At 41.6% G+C, this 20219-nt stretch overlaps 1 protein-coding gene across 1 annotated transcript; it reads left to right on the forward strand.

Annotated features, from left to right (window-relative positions):
* The first annotated feature begins 265 nt into the window (after positions 1-265).
* LOC145089812 (uncharacterized) lies at positions 266-694 on the forward strand. The gene has a single exon (XM_079028207.1). It carries the CDS (start codon positions 266-268, stop codon positions 692-694), a length of 429 nt encoding a protein of 142 aa, XP_078884333.1.
* Positions 695-20219: the final 19525 nt, after the last annotated feature.

Below are 20219 nucleotides of genomic sequence, written 5' to 3' on the forward strand. Positions count from 1 at the left end.
GTTAGGCTTTATTATCGTTGTATTTGTCCATAGTTTGTATTGGCTCATCTGATTGCTATGTGGCCTATTGTATTGTTTTCCATATACATTCATTATTGAATGAGAGGAGGTTTTACGGGGAAAATATTCTGATTATATGGTATCAGAGTCAAAACTCTAAAATCGTCCCTCACCCCTAATCGTCGGCTTCTTGTCGTCGACAGTCTTCCTTCTCTCATTTATCTCGTTCTGCTTCTCTCTCTCTCTCTCTCTCTCTCTCGTTATCATGGTGACATCTACTGTTGTTCCTTCCTCTTCTTATAAGCCCTACGGTATCATAAACATCAAAGCTTACATCCCATTTAGGCTTAATTTGGAATGTATGAAATACGATGCATGGTGTGATGTGTTTGAAAGCCACTATGTTGCTTTTGGTGTTAATGATCATTTCAATCCTCCAGATGACAAAGTTGCTGACATATCTGAAAAAAAGGAATGGACTCGTGTTGATGCCCTTGTGAAGATATGGATCTTTGGCATTATGACTCAATCTTTGACCCATACGATACACAAGAAGAACCAAATAGCAGCTGATTTATTGAGGGCCCTGGAAACCCTGTTTCGTGACAACAAGGATGCAAGAGCCATGCAACTTGACCAAGAATTACGTAATATTTCTCAAAGGGGATACCATAGTCATCGTCTACTGCTTTAGGATCAAGAATCTTGATGGCTTGCTCAAGAATATTGAAGCTCCTGTCCCCGTAAGGAATCTTGTAAATTACACCGTCAATGGTCTTCACTCAGGTTTGATCATATTGCAAGTATCATATGTCATCGAAATCCGTTTCCTACTTTCTTGGAAACTCGTTCAATCCTTACATTTGAAGACCGAACTATGAATCAACTTCAACAGAGAGCAACTTCGAGTACACATCTTGATAAATCACCTTCTCCCACAGTTTTTTTTGCTGAACATTCAAATGCTAATCAACAATCTCGTGAAATATGTGGCAATAATAATTATTGTGGTGGACGCAACGAAGGACGTAATTATTAAGGTGGAAGATCTAACAATCGAGGATGTCGTGGAACTAATTTCTTTTCACAAAGACATCAGCCTAATGCCCCCTCCCCCCCCCCCCACCACAGTCAGGGTTTCGGATGGTACACCTTGCTGACATCATACTCATAATAGCAACAACGACCAACATCATCCTCAACCCATTCTGATATGCGAATAGCTCCTCCAACAACCCATCAGGCGACTTTCAACACCACACATGAGCAGCCAATCTCACTTATATGGACTTGGTTCTCGAGTTCAAATACAGATCAAGCTACATTGGTGCCTCAAATGTCCAATACCATGCACCTAAATGATCTTAACTCTACTGGATGGTATATAGATTTTGGAGCTACATCGCACCTCCATTCCAACGAAGCTATACTTAATTTTATTAGTGAAAAAAACATTTCACCCTCATATGTTTTGGTTTGTGATGGTTCTAAAATCCTTATTCAAAATTTTGGTCATTCCATTCTTCCTAACTCGAACCCATATCGTATTCTCACTCTCAAAAACATTCTCATCACTCCCAATATTATAAAAAATTTAATTTATGTTCTTCATTTTACCCGTGATAACAACTATAGTATTGAATTTGATGCTTTTGGTTTTTCTATGAAGGATTACCGCACCAAAAAAACGCTCCTTAGGTGTGATAGCACAGGTGACCTCTATCTCGTCACCTCCAATCCGCAAGCTCTTGCAACTATTTCTCCTTCTCTTTGGCATCAATGATTTGGTTGCCCAAGACATCAAGTTTTCAAACATCTAGCTTCCAATAATTTTATTTCTTGTTTGAATCATAAAAACACTAGCTTATGTCAGTCATGTCAGTTGGGCAAACATGTTCGCCTACCTTTTTCATTATCTACTTCTGCTTCTTTATTTCCTTTTCAAGCTATACATTATGATGTTTGGACCTCCCTCATGGAGAGTATCGGTGACATTAAATATTATGTTATTTTTCTAGATGATTTTAGCCATTTCTTGTGGGTTTATCCTTTACGTAATAAATTTGAGGTGTTCTCTAAGTTTCTTAATTTCCGTTCATATATTCAAATGCAATTCAAAAGTGATGCTCAATCTTTTCAATGTGATAATTGTGCACCATCAATAATGCCATTCATATGTTTCTTTTCTACGCCCATCTTCCACCCACATATTGGGTTGAAGCCCTTCATATTACCACTCACATTCTCAACATCCTTCCCTCCACTTCTATAAAGAATGATAACCCTTATCACAAACTTTTTAACCAAAACCCTAACTATACTCATTTACGAGTGTTTGGTTGCCTATGTTACCCTCATATTCCTTTTCCTCACAAACTTTCCCCTCACACCACTCCTTGCATTTTCCTCGGATATCCATCCAGTCATTGTTGTTCAACAGTTATGTTTATTTATGCATGATCCTAAGGAACCTCATTTGGCTGCTCTAAAGAGAGTTTTGGATTGTGTCTGAGGCACAACAGCTTACTTCAGCTATACTCCCATTCACCTTCAGATCTTACTACTTATTGTGATGTTGATTGGGTTGGTTGCCCTTCTACGAGAGGTTCTACTTCTGGCTACTGTGTGTTTCTCGGTAACAACTTGCTATCTTGGTCTTCCAAATGTCAGGGTGCCACCTCCAAATCAAGTGTTAAAGCTGAATATAAATGTAATGCCGCAAAATAGTTATCAGAGTACAATCCCAAAATCATAAAGTTGTGAAAACATGGGTGGATGCGTTGCGATCACGTCGGACCCTTCCCTTTCGAACCGGAAGTACCTGAAACCATAAACATAAACCGTAAGCACAAAGCTTAGGCTGTACCGCATTTATTTCACCCCCGAGTCTATTTCAACTTATATGTTAGCTCAAAGCTGTATCGGGTCTATTTCACCCCCGAGTCTATTTCAACTCATATGTCAGCACAAGGTTGTACTAGGTCTATTTGTGACATCCCCAAAATCACGGCCAGAAAAGACCGGTTTGTTTATGCTTTGTTTAAAAATCAGAGTTACATTTTAAATGAAAGTGTTGCGGAATTTGTCCCAAAACAAAATATGATAAAGATTTATCAAAAGCATTTCCGTAGAAATGTATTTCATTAAAAGACTCGGGATGTCATGTTCGTACAGATCAAAAGCATAAACAGTACAATATAAGCCTTACTATATTATTTCATATCTACAGGCCTATATCCGTAATCCCTCGTCCAAACATCATATCTATGCTCAAGCGCCACTACCTGTAATACATAAAACTGAGTGGGTCAGGCTTGGGAGCCTGGTGAGCACATAAGGTTTTCAACCCACAATAAATAAGTTTATTAATTTCATCGATCAACAATAACCCGATTACCCGTTCCCGTTATCCTCACTTTACGTCCCTAATCACCTATCATAAGGGACCTAGCCTAAGGATCATCATCGGGACAGACACTACTGCTAAGGGGATTCCTCAGCAATAAATGTCCTAAAGGCAACCATGTGGGGGATGGAGTACACCGGTGAACACATCGTTCACAAACACCTACAGGTTGCGAGCCTGCTAGTGTTCCACTGGACTGTCTAGAAGAGTCCGTGGTCGTCATCCATACTCCGCTAGATGACAGAATCAACAACATCAACATCGAGGCCTCTCATCATTTTATCACACATCACCTATTACATCTACCCATGTTTTACCCCAACATTTTCGTAGATATAAAATACATATACAGTTTAAATCATTGAAAACATGTATAACAATGTTCATCAAGCATAGATAGCAAGTATTCAGATAATATGCACACATAGCACGGAATTTATATAAAATACTTCATATCTATGTGTAAGTTGAAAGTAACTATGCACTCACCTGATTCGGTGGTGACTCAGCACTCGGACAGCGCTTCGATACTCTCAAAATGATATTCCTTTGATAAAACCTAGTATCGATACCACTAGGGTTTAGTTTAACGATAATCGCGACAAATTAATTAGTCCGAGTATTATTAAGCGTTAATAATACTCGATATAACTCATAATAATAGCCCAAATAATTATTTTAAGGACCTAATAACATTCCTATAATTATTTGAAAGCTATATTAAAAATTCCGTAAGCGTAGCACACTTACAGCGAATTTTATCGAGAACCAGGACTTAATTGGAGCAGCGTTTCGAAACCGAAAAACTCCTTTTTCTCGGGACTCCGGGAGGCTCGGGGCTTCCCTAGGGTGCTAGGGGTTTTATCTAGGGCTTAGGGGTGGTTTGGGGTTGTAGAGAGAGAAAGAAGTTAGAGAGAGAAGTGATTTTGGTGTGAAAAATGAAGAACCATCGGCCCCCTTTTATAGCCCTGCGAGGCCTCGGTACGCTGGGCGTACCTCGGACCTACGCGGGGCGTAGCCATCGGATAAGAGCGCCAGCGAGCTTCCAGCTGTTAGCCACTTCGGAGTAGATCAGGGCGAGGGTACGCGGGGCGTACAGACTTCGGACGCGGGGCGTATGCGAAGGGCGACGTGTGGGAACGTACTCTACCACTTGCGTTTAGACTCCGTCGGCTAATTTTGGCTCGATTTTAAATTTTATATTATTAACGGGTCGGGACACGATTGGTCCGTTAAATCCTCATAACTTCTTCATTCGACATCCGTTTTCGCCCATATTTTTCTCGTTACGCTACTCTCAACGAGATCTTTGATTTCCGTTTAGGTCGTGTCGGCTAAAAACCGCTCGATCTAATATTCGAATTTCGGGCTGTACACTGCTATTCCGAAACTTCGAAAAATCGTAACTTCTTCATACGAAGTCAGATTTGGGCGTTCTTTTTATCGATGTTCTTAGTTTAACATATTCTACGACTTTCGTTTAGATCACTAAGGCTAAATCTCGCTATATCGTAAATTCACTATTCACGCTTCCCGGTATCGTGTCGGTTCTGTCGTGAAACTTTGACGGGTCATAACTTCTTCGTTATAACTCGGATTTCGGCGTTCTTTATATGTACGGAAACCTTGAGACATATTCTACAACTTTATGTAGATATATCGGGATTATCTCACACTTTAATTTTGACGCTCATTTTTATTCTTTATTAATTATACATTTATAATTAAATAATAAACACATAAACACACATAATTCACATAATAATCAAATATTCCATCTTCATTAATTCAAAAAGAGTTACAAGAGTTGACCTAGACTATTACATTGACAAAAATGTTTAGCCCCCGAAACTCGGGCGTTACAATTCTCTCCCCGTTAGGATGATTCCGTCCCGGAATCATGCATCAACAAACAGATGTGGATAGCGACTCATCATGTCATCCTCTGTTTCCCAAGTGAGATTCGGCCCATTCGAATGTTTCCATCGGACTAGCACTAAGTCGACCATCTTGCGTCGTAACTTCTTAGTCTTATGGTCAACAATTGCCTCAGGCTCTTCGATCAGCCTCTTATTCTCATCCATCCTTAACTCTGTGATTGGAATTATGTCGGGAACATCTCCTATGAATTTCCTCAAATAACACACATGGAAGGTGTTATGAATACCATTGAGTTCTTCGGGCAATTCCAGCTTGTAAGCTTGGTTCCCAATCTTCTGAAGAACTTTGAACGGTCCAATAAACCTTGGACTCAACTTTCCTCGTTTCCCAAATCGTATAAGTCCCTTCCACGGTGAGACTTTAAGCAAAACGGAATCCCCAACTTCGAAGGTTATCGGTCGTCTTTTCTTGTCAGCATAGCTCTTCTGACGATCCTGAGCTGCTAACATTCTTTCCCTAATCACCTTCAACTTCTTAGCAGTCTCATGGACTATCTCGGGGCCCATAAACTGCTTCTCTCCGGATTCAAGCCAACAAGACGGCGTGCGACACTTTTGTCCATATAAGGCTTGATAAGGTGCCATCTTGATGCTCGAGTGAAAACTATTGTTGTAGGAAAATTCTACCAGAGGTAAGTGCTCGTCCCAATTCCCTTGGAATTCGAGGGTACATGCTCTCAGCATATCTTCCAGTGTTTGAATTGTTCTTTCGCTCTGACCATCGGTTTGCGGATGGTAAGCAGTACTCAAACACAACTTTGTACCCAACTCCTCTTGTAGACTCCTCCAAAACCTCGACGTGAAGCGACTATCAGGATCTGATACAATCGTAAGAGCGACACCGTGAAGTCTTACAATTTCCTTCACGTAAGCATTTGCGAGCTTATCCATAGACCACTTCTCGTTGGCTGCTATGAAGTGTGCACTCTTGGTGAAACGATCCACGACTACCCAAATCATGTCGTGTCCGTTCTTCGTTCTGGGCAGTTTAGTCACAAAATCCATGGTGATGTCTTCCCATTTACCCATGGGTACAGGTAAAGGTTCTAAACTCCCATACGGTTTTTGATGTTGTGCCTTAACCCTCACACATGTCACGCACTTGGCCACATACTTCGCAACATCGAGCTTCATCGTCGGCCACCAGTAGTAGGGTTTTAGGTCCCTATACATTTTAGTGCTACCGGGATGAATTGAGTACATGGTCTTGTGTGCTTCTTCCATCAGAATATCTCTTATTCCTCCTGTCTTAGGTACCCAAATTCGATCTTGGAATACCTTCAGTCCTCGACTGTTTGTACCGAACACTAACGTTTTTCCCAAACGTTTTTCCTTTCGGTCATTCTTCTCTAAAGCTTCTTCTTGAGCTTTCCTGATACTTTCCACAATAGTCGAGACGACTTCAATTCTTAACGCTCTTGGCCTTTTCCTTTCAAGATTGACTTTCCGACTGAGAGCATCAGCAACAATATTTGCTTTACCTGGGTGGTAAAGTATCTCACAGTCGTAGTCCTTGAGAAGTTCTAGCCAACGTCGTTTCCTCATGTTCAACTCCTTCTGATTAAAGAGATACTGGAGACTCTTATGATCAGTGAAGAGCTTGCACTTCGTGCCGTAGAGGTAATGCCTCCATATCTTTAAGGCAAATACTACCGCTGCCAACTCCAGATCATGAGTGGGGTAGTTCTTTTCGTGCTCTTTCAATTGTCGAGATGCGTATGCTATCACCTTTTCTCTTTGGGTCAGAACACAACCCAACCCGACTTCAGATGCATCACTATAAACCACAAAGTCTTCAACTCCATCGGGTAGAGAAAGTATCGGTGCTTCACATAACTTCTTCTTTAGCTTCTCGAATGCCTCATCGTGCTTCTCACTCCACGTATACGTAGCTCCTTTATGAGTCAAAGCTGTTAATGGAGCAGCTATCGAAGAAAAGCCTTGGATAAATCGTCGATAATATCCGGCTAATCCTAGAAAGCTTCGAATCTCCGTGGGACTCTTCGGACGTTCCCACTTCATTACAGCCTCGATCTTTGCGAGGTCAACCATTATTCCCTCTTGGTTAACAACATGACCCAAGAATTGGACTTCCCGTATCCAAAAATCGCATTTGGAGAACTTTGCAAAAAGCTTCTCCTTCTTCAACACTTCTAATACTTCCCGTAGATGCTTGCCATGCTCCTCTTGGCTTTTCGAGTAGATGAGAATGTCGTCGATGAACACTATTACGGATTTATCGAGGAATGGTTTACAAACCCTGTTCATTAAATCCATGAATGCTGCAGGAGCATTGGTTAGCCCAAATGACATAACCAATAACTCATAATGTCCATATCTCATTCTGAATGCAGTCTTCTCAATATCCTGCTCTCTCACCTTCAGCTGATGATATCTTGACCTAAGATCGATCTTTGAGAAGTAGCTCGAACCTTGCAGCTGATCGAATAGGTCATCAATCCTCGGCAATGGATACTTGTTCTTCATCGTTGCCTTATTTAGCTCTCGGTAGTCTATACACATTCTCATACTTCCGTCCTTCTTCTTCACGAATAACACCGGAGCTCCCCAGGGTGATGAAATAGGTCGAATGAAACCGTTGTCCAACAACTCCTGAAGTTGCGTCATGAGCTCCTTCATCTTTGTCGGTGCTAATCGGTAAGGTGCTTTTGCTATCGGTGTCGTTCCTGGTAACAAGTCTATACGAAACTCCACTTGTCTATCAGGTGGTAATCCGGGAAGATCTTCGGGAAAGACTTCCGGATAATCACACACAACCGGTATATTCTGCACCTCTTTCTTTTCTTTCTTAGCATCGATTACGAATGCCAAGTACGGTGCACATCCTTTGGACAAACATTTCCTGGCTTTCATCAGGGAGATGATTCCAGAATTCACTTTGCGTTTGTCCCCGTACACCATAAATGATTCCTTTCCGGGTGGGTTCACCCTTACTATCTTCTTTCGGCATTGAATCTCAGCATCGTTGGCGCTAAGCCAATCCATACCCAAAACAATGTCGAAACCGTTTAACTCTATGGGTAATAGCTCTTCGTGGAATTCGTTTCCGTTTAGGTCAATGACGATGTTCCTAATACGATTACTAACAGGTACGAATTTGCCACTGGCAACTTCTACAATCAGGGCATTATCTATTTTTTCTACAGGCAATGCTAATTTCCCACCAAATTTATGCGACACAAAGGATTAGTTGGCCCCGGAATCAAATAGTATATTTGCAGGCAAACCATTTACAAGAAAGGTACCTGAAGCGACGTCTGCTGCCTCCTTTGCAGCCTCGAGCGTCATCTGGAAGGCTCTCGCCTTCGGCTTCGGTGGTATGTTGGGTCTTCCTGCCTCCTTCTTCTTCGGGCAGTCCTTCAAAATGTGCCCTTCTTCATTACACCCATAACAGGCCTTCTGGTTAAGGGTGCATTCATTGGCATAGTGCCCAGGCTTTCCGCATTTGTAACAAGTGACCCCTCCATCACACTTCCCAGAGTGCTTTTTCTTGCACTTGTCACACCACTTCGCTTCTGATCCTCCTCCTCTCAAACCAAACTTCGAGAATCTACTCTTCTTGTTGGACTTCGAGGATCCATCGAACTTTCGTTTCTCACCAACCTCAGCCCTTTCCAGACCTCTTTCCTTTTTTTGGGTCTCCAAGTTCTTAGCTGCTCGAACAACTGATTTCAGAGTGGTTGTCATATTGACTGTTGGGCCAAAGTCAGCCGGCAGTCCGTTTGCGAATTTCTCAATTTTGGAAAGTTCGGTTGGCACTATGTATGGAAACAACTTCATCTTTTCCGTAAATGCAGCAGCATAGTCATCGATGCTCATTCTCCCCTTCTTCAAATTTTGGAACTCATTGTTCAGATCAATCAGGTTTATCTCTGAACAGTACTGCGCCTTCAGTTGTTCCAAGAACTCATCCCATGACATTTTCAGAGCTTCTCCTCGTGGCATTGTATCTGCCAATAGCTTCCACCAGCTCAAGACTCTAGTTTTCAATTGTCTTACAGCGAAGACAGTCTTCTGCTTCTCGCTGCAATCGCAACTCTCAAACACCATTTCCATCTTGGAGATCCAGTCCATAATCTCAACAGGCTTTGGGCTTCCTGAGAGACTTGATGGTTTCGCACCCAAGAAATTTTTGTACATCCGCCCATCCTTGTTGTTTCTCCCTTCTGGGCCATCCCTTTGCTCACCTTGAGTCCCTACTTGACTCACTTGGCGGCTATAGTTCCCTTCCTCATATGGCTCGGGAACTGGCTCCGTCAATTCAACATGTATGGTAGGTTCGTCCCTATTCTCGTGGAGCATCCGTCTCATTTCTTCCCTTTGTTCAGCTAGCATAGCCTGAATCATGGCTTGAACTCCAGCCATGGTAACTGGCTCAGGTGCAACTTCTTCAACAACAGGTATTTGCTGAACCACTGGGGGTTGGTTCCTACCTCCATTCGCGTTCACGTTTCCGCTACGGGTCCTTGCCATCTTGATCTATACACCGAATAAGGTGAATTTAGATCTTTATTTAGGATAGACGTTTAAATCGTCCTTATCGCTCCGAAACGTTTACATGCTAGTTATAATATCGTAGTCGTACGTTTAGAATCCTAAACACATAAGGTTTCCAGATCCGGTCGGCAACAGACCATAGATCCGAACAAATAACAACATATCATGCACAAAGCATTTAGCACATAAAAGCATTTTAGGCACAATTCCTAAAATAAGCTAGTGCTCACACCTCACAATCATCGCTTAGTATTCTAAGTTTAAGTCTAGAAATCCTACAAATTCCTAGTTCGCTTAAACTAATGCTCTGATACCACCTGTGACATCCCCAAAATCACGGCCAGAAAAGACCGGTTTGTTTATGCTTTGTTTAAAAATCAGAGTTACATTTTAAATGAAAGTGTTGCGGAATTTGTCCCAAAACAAAATATGATAAAGATTTATCAAAAGCATTTCCGTAGAAATGTATTTCATTAAAAGACTCGGGATGTCATGTTCGTACAGATCAAAAGCATAAACAGTACAATATAAGCCTTACTATATTATTTCATATCTACAGGCCTATATCCGTAATCCCTCGTCCAAACATCATATCTATGCTCAAGCGCCACTACCTGTAATACATAAAACTGAGTGGGTCAGGCTTGGGAGCCTGGTGAGCACATAGGGTTTTCAACCCACAATAAATAAGTTTATTAATTTCATCGATCAACAATAACCCGATTACCCGTTCCCGTTATCCTCACTTTACGTCCCTAATCACCTATCATAAGGGACCTAGCCTAAGGATCATCATCGGGACAGACACTACTGCTAAGGGGATTCCTCAGCAATAAATGTCCTAAAAGCAACCATGTGGGGGATGGAGTACACCGGTGAACACATCGTTTACAAACACCTACAGGTTGTGAGCCTGCTAGTGTTCCACTGGACTGTCTAGAAGAGTCCGTGGTCGTCATCCATACTCCGCTAGATGACAGAATCAACAACATCAACATCGAGGCCTCTCATCATTTTATCACACATCACCTATTACATCTACCCATGTTTTACCCCAACATTTTCGTAGATATAAAATACATATACAGTTTAAATCATTGAAAACATGTATAACAATGTTCATCAATCATAGATAGCAAGTATTCAGATAATATGCACACATAGCACGTAATTTATATAAAATACTTCATATCTATGTGTAAGCTGAAAGTAACTATGCACTCACCTGATTCGGTGGTGACTCAGCACTCGGACAGCGCTTCGATACTCTCAAAATGATATTCCTTTGATAAAACCTAGTATCGATACCACTAGGGTTTAGTTTAACGATAACCACGACAAATTAATTAGTCCGAGTATTATTAGGGTTTAGTTTAACGATACCACTAGGGTTTAATTTAACGATAACCGCGACAAATTAATTAGTCCGAGTATTATTAAGCGTTAATAATACTCGGTATAACTCATAATAATAGCTCAAATAATTATTTTAAGGACCTAATAACATTCCTATAATTATTTGAAAGCTATATTAAAATTTTCGTAAGCGTAGCACACTTACAGCGAATTTTATCGAGAACCAGGACTTAATTGGAGCAGCGTTTCGAAACCGAAAAACTCCTTTTTCTCGGGACTCCGGGAGCCTCGGGGCTTCCCTAGGGTGCTAGGGGTTTTATCTAGGGCTTAGGGGTGGTTTGGGGTTGTAGAGAGAGAAAGAAGTTAGAGAGAGAAGTGATTTTGGTGTGAAAAATGAAGAACCATCGGCCCCCTTTTATAGCCCTGCGAGGCCTCGGTACGCTGGGCGTACCTCGGACCTACGCGGGGCGTAGCCATCGGATAAGAGCGCCAGCGAGCTTCCAGCTGTTAGCCACTTCAGAGTAGATCAGGGCGAGGGTACGCGGGGCGTACAGACTTCCGACGCAGGGTGTATGCGAAGGGCGACGTGTCAAGATCCGAAGCGCGTTCCTTCATCAGCGATGGGCGGCCCAGATGCAGCCACGTCATCAACCTCGCAACAGACTTCGTAGATCCATGCTTCAACTTTAAAAATTCGTAACTTTCTCATACGAACTCCGTTTTTGACGTTCTTTATATCCACGCGAAGGTGGGAACGTACTCTACCACTTTCGTTTAGACTCCGTCGGCTAATTTTGGCTCGATTTTAAATTTTATACTATTAACGGGCCGGGACACGATTGGTCCGTTAAATCCTCATAACTTCTTCATCCGACTTTCGTTTTCGCCCATCTTTTTCTCGTTATGCTACTCTCAATGAGATCTTCGATTTTCGTTTAGGTCGTGTCGGCTAAAAACCGCTCGATCTAATATTCGAATTTCGGGTTGTACACTGCTATTCCGAAACTTCGAAAAATCATAACTTCTTCATACGAAGTCAGATTTGGGCATTCTTTGTATCGATGTTCTTAGTTTAACATATTCTACGAATTTCGTTTAGATCACTAAGGCTAAATCTCGCTCTATCGTAAATTCACTATTCACGCTTCCCGGTATCGTGTCGGTTCTGTCGTGAAACTTTGACGGGTCATAACTTCTTCGTTATAACTCGGATTTCGGCGTTCTTTATATGTACGGAAACCTTGAGACATATTCTACAACTTTATGTAGAGATATCGGGATTATCTCACACTTTAATTTTGACGCTCATTTTTATTCTTTATTAATTATACATTTATAATTAAATAATAAACACATAAACACACATAATTCACATAATACTCAAATATTCCATCTTTATTAATTCAAAAAGAGTTACAAGAGTTGACCTAGACTATTACATTGACAAAAATGCTTAGCCCCCAAAACCCGGGTGTTACACTATTTCACCCCACATGCATATAGCACACAAGCACAAATGTATACACATACAATAGGAGTCACAAAGACTACAAGCACATACTACAATATAATCCAATGGGTTGGCATTGGTGCCTTCGACTCATAAGTACTGTGAGGAGACTCACCTAAATCACAAAGTCGAATAACACTCAGCTCAAAACCGCGTTGACCACAATTAACTGCTCTCCTACCAAAAGATGGGTGCAAAACACCTCCTTCCAATCCACACAAGCCAAACCCTAAACCTTCCAAAAAGTTAACACATACCAAAAGTCAATGGCCAAAGTTGACTTTAGTTGACCGCCATGTCGTGGCCTTCACCCAACCAACTTACGAGAAATTCCCAGTCACCACGTCATGGCAACCTATAGTCTCGTCGTGGGCACTGGGTTTCCAACAGCTTTATGGATCAAGTTGCCTTCCTCACTTCCAAGAGTTCTTAAGCTCATATCTAGTCCAAAATATGATCTAAATGAATAAAGTTTCCAACTTGATCCATTAAGACACCCAAATAGATTAAGATCTCAAACCCTAGCTCTAAATAAATCCAAAATCCATAATGTCTTAACCATTAAGCCCTTAATCCGAAAAAGCCCTTAACCCTCAACTCTTCCAGAAGCTAAAACGGGTACCAAAGGTCCATAAAAATGATTACTTGGTGGACATCCATTTCCCATGCATGTCCTTAACTCAACTTAGGTCAAATGGCAATAAATGACCTAAAACTTATGCAATATTCACAAATTACAACCAAACTCTATATCCATAAGATATGATGCTCAAGGAACACTAGGGAGCTAGGTTGTAAAAATCGTTCGACGCTCGACTGGTGATAAGCGATTAATCAGACTCGGCGAGGATTAATCGACGATTAATCAGGGACCCTAAATTATTTATAAAGTTATTTAAAAAAATTAATATTTCCTAAAAAATTAAGTATTTGAAATTTTAAATTTTAAAATTTTGAATTTTTAAAAATTTTAATATAATATTTTAAAATTTGAAAGCTTAAAATTCTAAAAATTTAAAATTTTGGTGTAATATTTGAAAATTATTATTATTTTTTTTTTAATATTTCCCGCCGAGGACTGCCAAGCCCAAGTTTTATCGATTTTAACCAATTTCCGCCAAGCACCTTAATCGTAATCGGTTCGAGGCCACCAAGCGATTAATCGGCCGCCAAGGCCGATTTCTGCAACACGGTAGGGAGCAATAAAGTTGCCAACTTTATTCCATTTATTCACTCGAATCAACTCAATGAACCAAAAAGGGACCAAAACAACCTAGATCTAAGAGAATAAATCAAAAGATAGAGACTTAGATCCTTACAAATGGTCCAGAAACAATGAGAAATGTTGATGGTGTTGCTTCCTTGCAAAATCCAACAATATAGAACCTTCTTCTCCTTCTTTTCTTCTTCTCCAAGATAAGAAAGCTTCAAAAAGCTCAAGAATCAAACAAGGGATAGAGGATAGGGTTTTCTGAGGTGAAAGAGGGCTTAGAGGCTGATAATGAACCCTAAAATGGGTTTAGAGAGGTTTAAATATGATGGGAACCCTAAAAGAATGATGGGCTTGAGCCAAAACAACCATGCCATGGCAAATCTTGGCTACGTCGTGGAGGCTCAAAAGAAAATGCATGAAACTTATTCAATGTCACATCGTGGCATAAAGTTTTCCTAAAAACTCCATCTTTAGCCCTAGATAATAAAAACTAAACCATACTGGAACACGGGTGTTACAATTGTAACACTCATAAAATTCAAGCCAATTTAAAACTTTTTCAACCAATTAAAAACCATTAATTATTACAAAGTGTTTTCAAAATAGTTTCATATCAGAGTTCCCAGAAATCATGATCATAAATCGAGGAAGTGTACGGTAACGACTTCGCCTTCCCGCGGTCATCCGTTGTACCTGAAACAATAATCGATAAATGTAAGCTCGAATGTTTAGTGAGTTACCCCCAAAATACTCATGCAAACAACAATACACATACAATAACAAACAACATACTATAGGTCTAATCATCCATAGGTATGGAATACCCCAGGCCCCTCAACCATCGGGTTGGAATGCCAACATACTATGGATCCAATCAACCATTGGGATAGAATACCCCAGGCCCTCAACAATCGGGTTGGAATGCCCACCTACTACGAGTCCAATCATCCTCGGGATGGAATACTCTCGGCCCACAACCATCGGGTTGGAATGCCCGCACACAATACATATATAACAGATACTATGGGTCCAATCATCCATCAGGATGGAATACCCCAGGCCCACAACCATCGGGTTGGAATGCCCACATACTATGAGTCCAATCATCCACGAGATGGAATACTCTCGGCCCACAATCATCGGGTGGGAATGCCCACACACAATACATATATAACAGATAATCACACACAATGAGTCCAATCATCCTCGGGATGAAATACACTCGGCCCATAACCATCAGGTTGGAATGCCCATAACCAATCTAACATGTGCACCTATATCAGATAATCATATAACAGTCTATAGAGACAACATACTATGGTCCTATCATCCTTGGGATGGAATACCCTCAACTACCAATCAATCATGTGCACATATAATAGGTAATCTCCTACCAATATACAGACAGTCAGACCAAACTATAGGTCACTAAGCATAACCATCCTATCAACCAGGATATCTATCTAAAATCTCATATAGTGAAGTGATAAACTCAAACTCTTAAATCACTGCCACGTGCTCCACCGCCTATATTTACCATATGACCATATTCATAAATTTCCAATTTTACCAAAATACCCCAGAAGTCAACTAGTCAACCCTTGTTCGAAGTCCAAATCAATGGTCAAGGTCAACAGTCCATGTTGACCCAACTCGTCGAGTGCAGTTCAACGACTCATCGAGTCCTTTCTGAACTCGAGAAGTCGTGAAATCCCCCGTTGACTAATCCAATCTCCCTGCAACTCGACAAGTTCATGCATGTCCAAATGTCAGTAAGAACCCTAACTGACTCGTCGAGTCTTCTTACTGACTCGCAGAGTCCATGCAAAACTAATTACGAGCCATCTTCAACCAACTCGTCGAGTTGACCAGGCAACTCGTCCAGTCCCATTCAGTCCATCACTCATTCAGACAATTTTAAGCTACTCCAAGGCTCCAAATAGTAGATCTATGCTCCTAGGGTGTTGTTATCACGTAAAGTTGCTAATTTTATGTGCATGCAAGGTTCTATAAAGCTAAAACGCTCACAAATAGTATCAAGAGAAGGTTTTAGGCATGGAGGAGGGATAAAGCTTCATAAAGCTTGATGCTTGATGTCCATAGGGCCTTAGGAAGTCAAGATACGAAACTATGCCCTTGTGACAAGCTCAAACCCGATTGTGACCCCACCTTGCCCTAGAAATGACCATTTCTTTTACTAAAATGGAGATCTAAGCAATGAAATGTAAACGTGGTAGCGTTATACCTCAATCTTGTTGCTACAACACTGGAAAGGTTGGATCTATAAGCTCTTCCTTGTTCCAAGCTCTTAACTCCTCAAGAAATGCTCCAATGCACTCTCTTTTGGTCTCACGCACTCAAAAATGGAGGCTAGCTAGCTATTAGGGTTTCTCTAGACGTGAAGGTGACAAGAGAGGCTGAGGAGGGAAGTTAAGGACCTTTAAATAGGGTGCAAACCCTAAAATTTAGGGTTTTCACTTTCCTGCACTTACTCGTCGAGTCGGGTCCTCTAACTCGTCGAGTAGGGTCTAAAACCCACGCGACTGATTTGGTCTCTACTCAACGAGTTAGCCTATCAACTCATTGAGTCGCCTTTAAAACTTTACTCTCGGAGCTTTAAACTGAAATTGAGAAATCGGAATGTCACAACTCTCCCCCACTTAAACTAGGCTTCGTCCTCGAAGCCTGCTGCGGTGCACAAACTCAGATAATCCCTTCACAGTGCAGCCTCCGGCTTCCCAGTCAACTCAAATCCCTCCAGGCGCTGCTATTGTACCTTTGCCAAAGTAACTCTTCTTTGTGCAAGACTCTTGCCTTTCCTTTCCAAGATAACAACCTGTATCTCTACTTAATTTTGGTAGGCATCAACCTGAGTATCACCCAATGATACCACAACATTCCCGTTCTACACGCACTTTCACAACTTGCGAACGATGAAGATCGCCATAATCCGGCTAAGCTCCTCCAAAAGGCCTAATCTATCTGCTACTTTGCCAATTCTAGCAATAATCCTGATGGCTCGAAGAATCGGGGACTCAGCTTTTCCCCTTCCTGAAGCGAACCCCTTTCCGTGCTGACAAGATAATACGTCCTTCAGCTCCCGAAACAACACACATAAACAACCAGCTAACAAGCCTGAACACTCATACCTGGCCCAATCAGCCTCGCATTGGAATACCAGGCATGCTTACGATAGGTCCAGTTATCCCTAGGATGGAATACCCTCGTATCACACATATGTTTGGCCCAATCAACCCTCGGGTTGGAATACCAAACATGTCAGGTCCAGTCAATCATAGGGTCCGATCATCCTTAGGATGGAATACCCTAGTTTGGAATACCACTGAATACATAACCTAGGTCTAAACCCATAACTTGAGATCCAAAGATCTATCCTTGTGTCTCATCCAGAATCCTCTTATTCGTCACAACTGAGTACAACTCACCCAAACCTCAACAATACATCCATTCCGAACGTGCTCCAACAAGAGGCCTAACCATCACAATTTCTATGCCCACAGCCTATGACTGGAATACCCTTACATGGTCCTCAACATAGATCTGGATTGCCTCTGAGCCCACAACATAAGTCTGGTATGCCCTCTCCGGCCCTCGGCTCATGACTGAAATGCTTCTGATAACCGATCGACACTGTTTTTGTCACTTCAGTTGTCCAACACCCCGGCCTGAAGATACTCACCTCCTCCATTGCCTAAGAAGGCCTAATAACTGCCCTTCACAACATCAAACAAGCACCACAGTACTTAAACCTCACCCTACACTATCCACTTATAAAATAAATTGTTGCCTACAAATTTCAAGGCACTTCTATATAACCACTGACAGTCTTTAAGGGCATTCTATAAAAGGTAACCAACCAGTGCATAATATACGATTTGCCAAACTATTATCACCCAGTGACCGACTCAATATTAGGAAATGGACATCCTGATTGTTGTAACATAGTGCACACTCAACACCTGCTCACTGAACTAACATAATCCATACGGAGTCTTCATCATGACTGAACCACCCTCACTGGGCCTTCAGCCTATTTGGCCCACTCTCTGAACCTTCAGCATGTCTGGTCCGCCCTGACTGGGCCTACAGCTTGTCGGGACCGTTCTTCGAGGCCTTCGGCCTGATTGGTCCGCCTTGCAGGGCCTTCAGTCTATCCGGGCCACCCTGGGTCGGTTGACCAAAATCCTAAACCCGTCTGGGTGCCCCTCCCTAGATAGCCAGTTCTCCCCCACTTATAACACTAACCACTACCCACTGGTGGCGAAGCTGATACGCGACTTAACCATCCCAACCGAGTATTACCATTCTTAACTTTAGAGTGTTAATCCACGCAAGACAATCCTCCCGATATAAAGTAACCGAACTTCAAGAGAATCTGAATTCCCGCTGAAGACCTCTGAATTTTTGAATTACAACTGCTCGTCCTAGACTACTGATTCTCTCTCCTATCTCTTATCCTTGAATGCATCTTCGAATCCTAACCATCTACAATCCCCTGACAATAAATTCTCCCTAGCATCTCTTATGTCCTAATAACTCATGCAGAAAAAAAACGAAAGCTCATAATACAATCATAAACAAATAGATAAGAGAAAAGACATATCAGTCGCCACATTAGGTACTATCATGGCCTCCTCGGCTGTAAGTTGGGAGGCGCGTCCCTGAGCCTTCCGAGGCTTTGCTCTACCCTGACCCCCACCATTAATCCTCAAGGTAGCTGGTTCTGGGGCCTGCGCTGGCCTGGCAGCTAGTAGGGGACAATGGGCATTCATATGGCCCACCTGCTTGTAACGCCCGTAGATCCGGGCTAGTCAATTTAGAGATGATAAGCATCAAAAGTCAATTTTTGATAAAAAAAAAGATTATTTAGAATGAATAATCTTAACTAGGTTGTAGTGGTCGTGACAAGGATTCCAGATATATAAAGAATGCCGAAATCCGAGTTATAACGACAAAGTTATGACCTGTCGAAGTTTCGTGACAGAACCGGTACGACACCGTGTGACGTAAATAGTGAATTTATGATAGATCGATATTTAGCCTTAGTAATCTAAATGAAATTCATAGAATACATTAAACCGAGAGCATGCATAAAAAGAACGTCTAAATCTGACTTCGTATGAGGAAGTTATGATTTTTCTAAGTTTCGACTTAGCGGTATGCAGCCCAAATCTCGAAATTGAGATCGAGTGATATTTGGTCGAAACAATCTAAATGAGAATCGAAGATCTCGTCAATAGTAGTGCAACTGTGAAAAGTCAGACGAAAACGGACGTCGTATGAAGAAGTTATGAATTTCTAACGGAGTTTTCCTGTCCCGACCTACTAAAAATAATATAATAAAAGTTAAATTCAAAATTAACAGACGGAGTCTAAACGAGAATTGTAGACCATAATCCCACCTATGCGTGGATATAAAGAACGTCGAAACGGAGCTCGTATGCGAAAGATATGAATTTTTGAAGTTCGGGGCACGAACTTCCACCTGTATCAGAGCTCACAACGTGAGCACAATGTTCACGACGTGAGCAGGTGATGGACGTCTTCCAGGGCAAGTGGCCATGACAAATGCAATGACATATTCGAGCTCACGACGTGAGAATTAGTGGCTCACAACGTGAGCATAGAATTTCAACCCTATAAATAGAAGTTGAAGGGCAGCCGACCATGGTTGCTATTTCCCCCCTCTCTCACTCCCGATACGCTCTCTAGCTCTCTTGAAGTACCCTCGAAGCCCCGGTATCATCCCGACATCCGAAGCAAGTCCCAACGCTCCGAAGATCCCTAGGAGAAAAGAGTTTTCAAGCCGAAGCTCTGCCCGCGATAAGTCCGGTTCGTGAAGATATCCTGGTTTCATAGAAGAACTTCTACTTTAAGAGCCGTAGTGTTATCCGAGCATCATCTAATCAAGTGAGTGTGTAGTTACTTTCTTCTAACACATAGATATGAAGTATTTTCTATGAAATATGTGTTATGTGTTTATACGTTGTTTGTTTACTTGAGATAGATATTGAATGAATGTTTTATACAAGTTTTAAACTGTATATGTATTTTATATCTACACATATGTTGGGTAAAACATGGGTAGATAAAGAATGATGGATGAAAGATGATATGGATGTTATTGGCAGTTGCGCCTAATAAATAACATTGGAAGCAGCGCCTAATAAATGATATTAGCAACTATACCAATACAGAATAAATGATGTTATTGGCAGCTGCGCCTAATAACTAACATAGGCAGCTGCAGCATAG

Source organism: Lactuca serriola, chromosome 2 (assembly GCF_051521515.1).
Source record: "Lactuca serriola cultivar US96UC23 chromosome 2, Lser_US96UC23_V15, whole genome shotgun sequence".
NCBI lineage: Eukaryota > Viridiplantae > Streptophyta > Magnoliopsida > Asterales > Asteraceae > Lactuca > Lactuca serriola.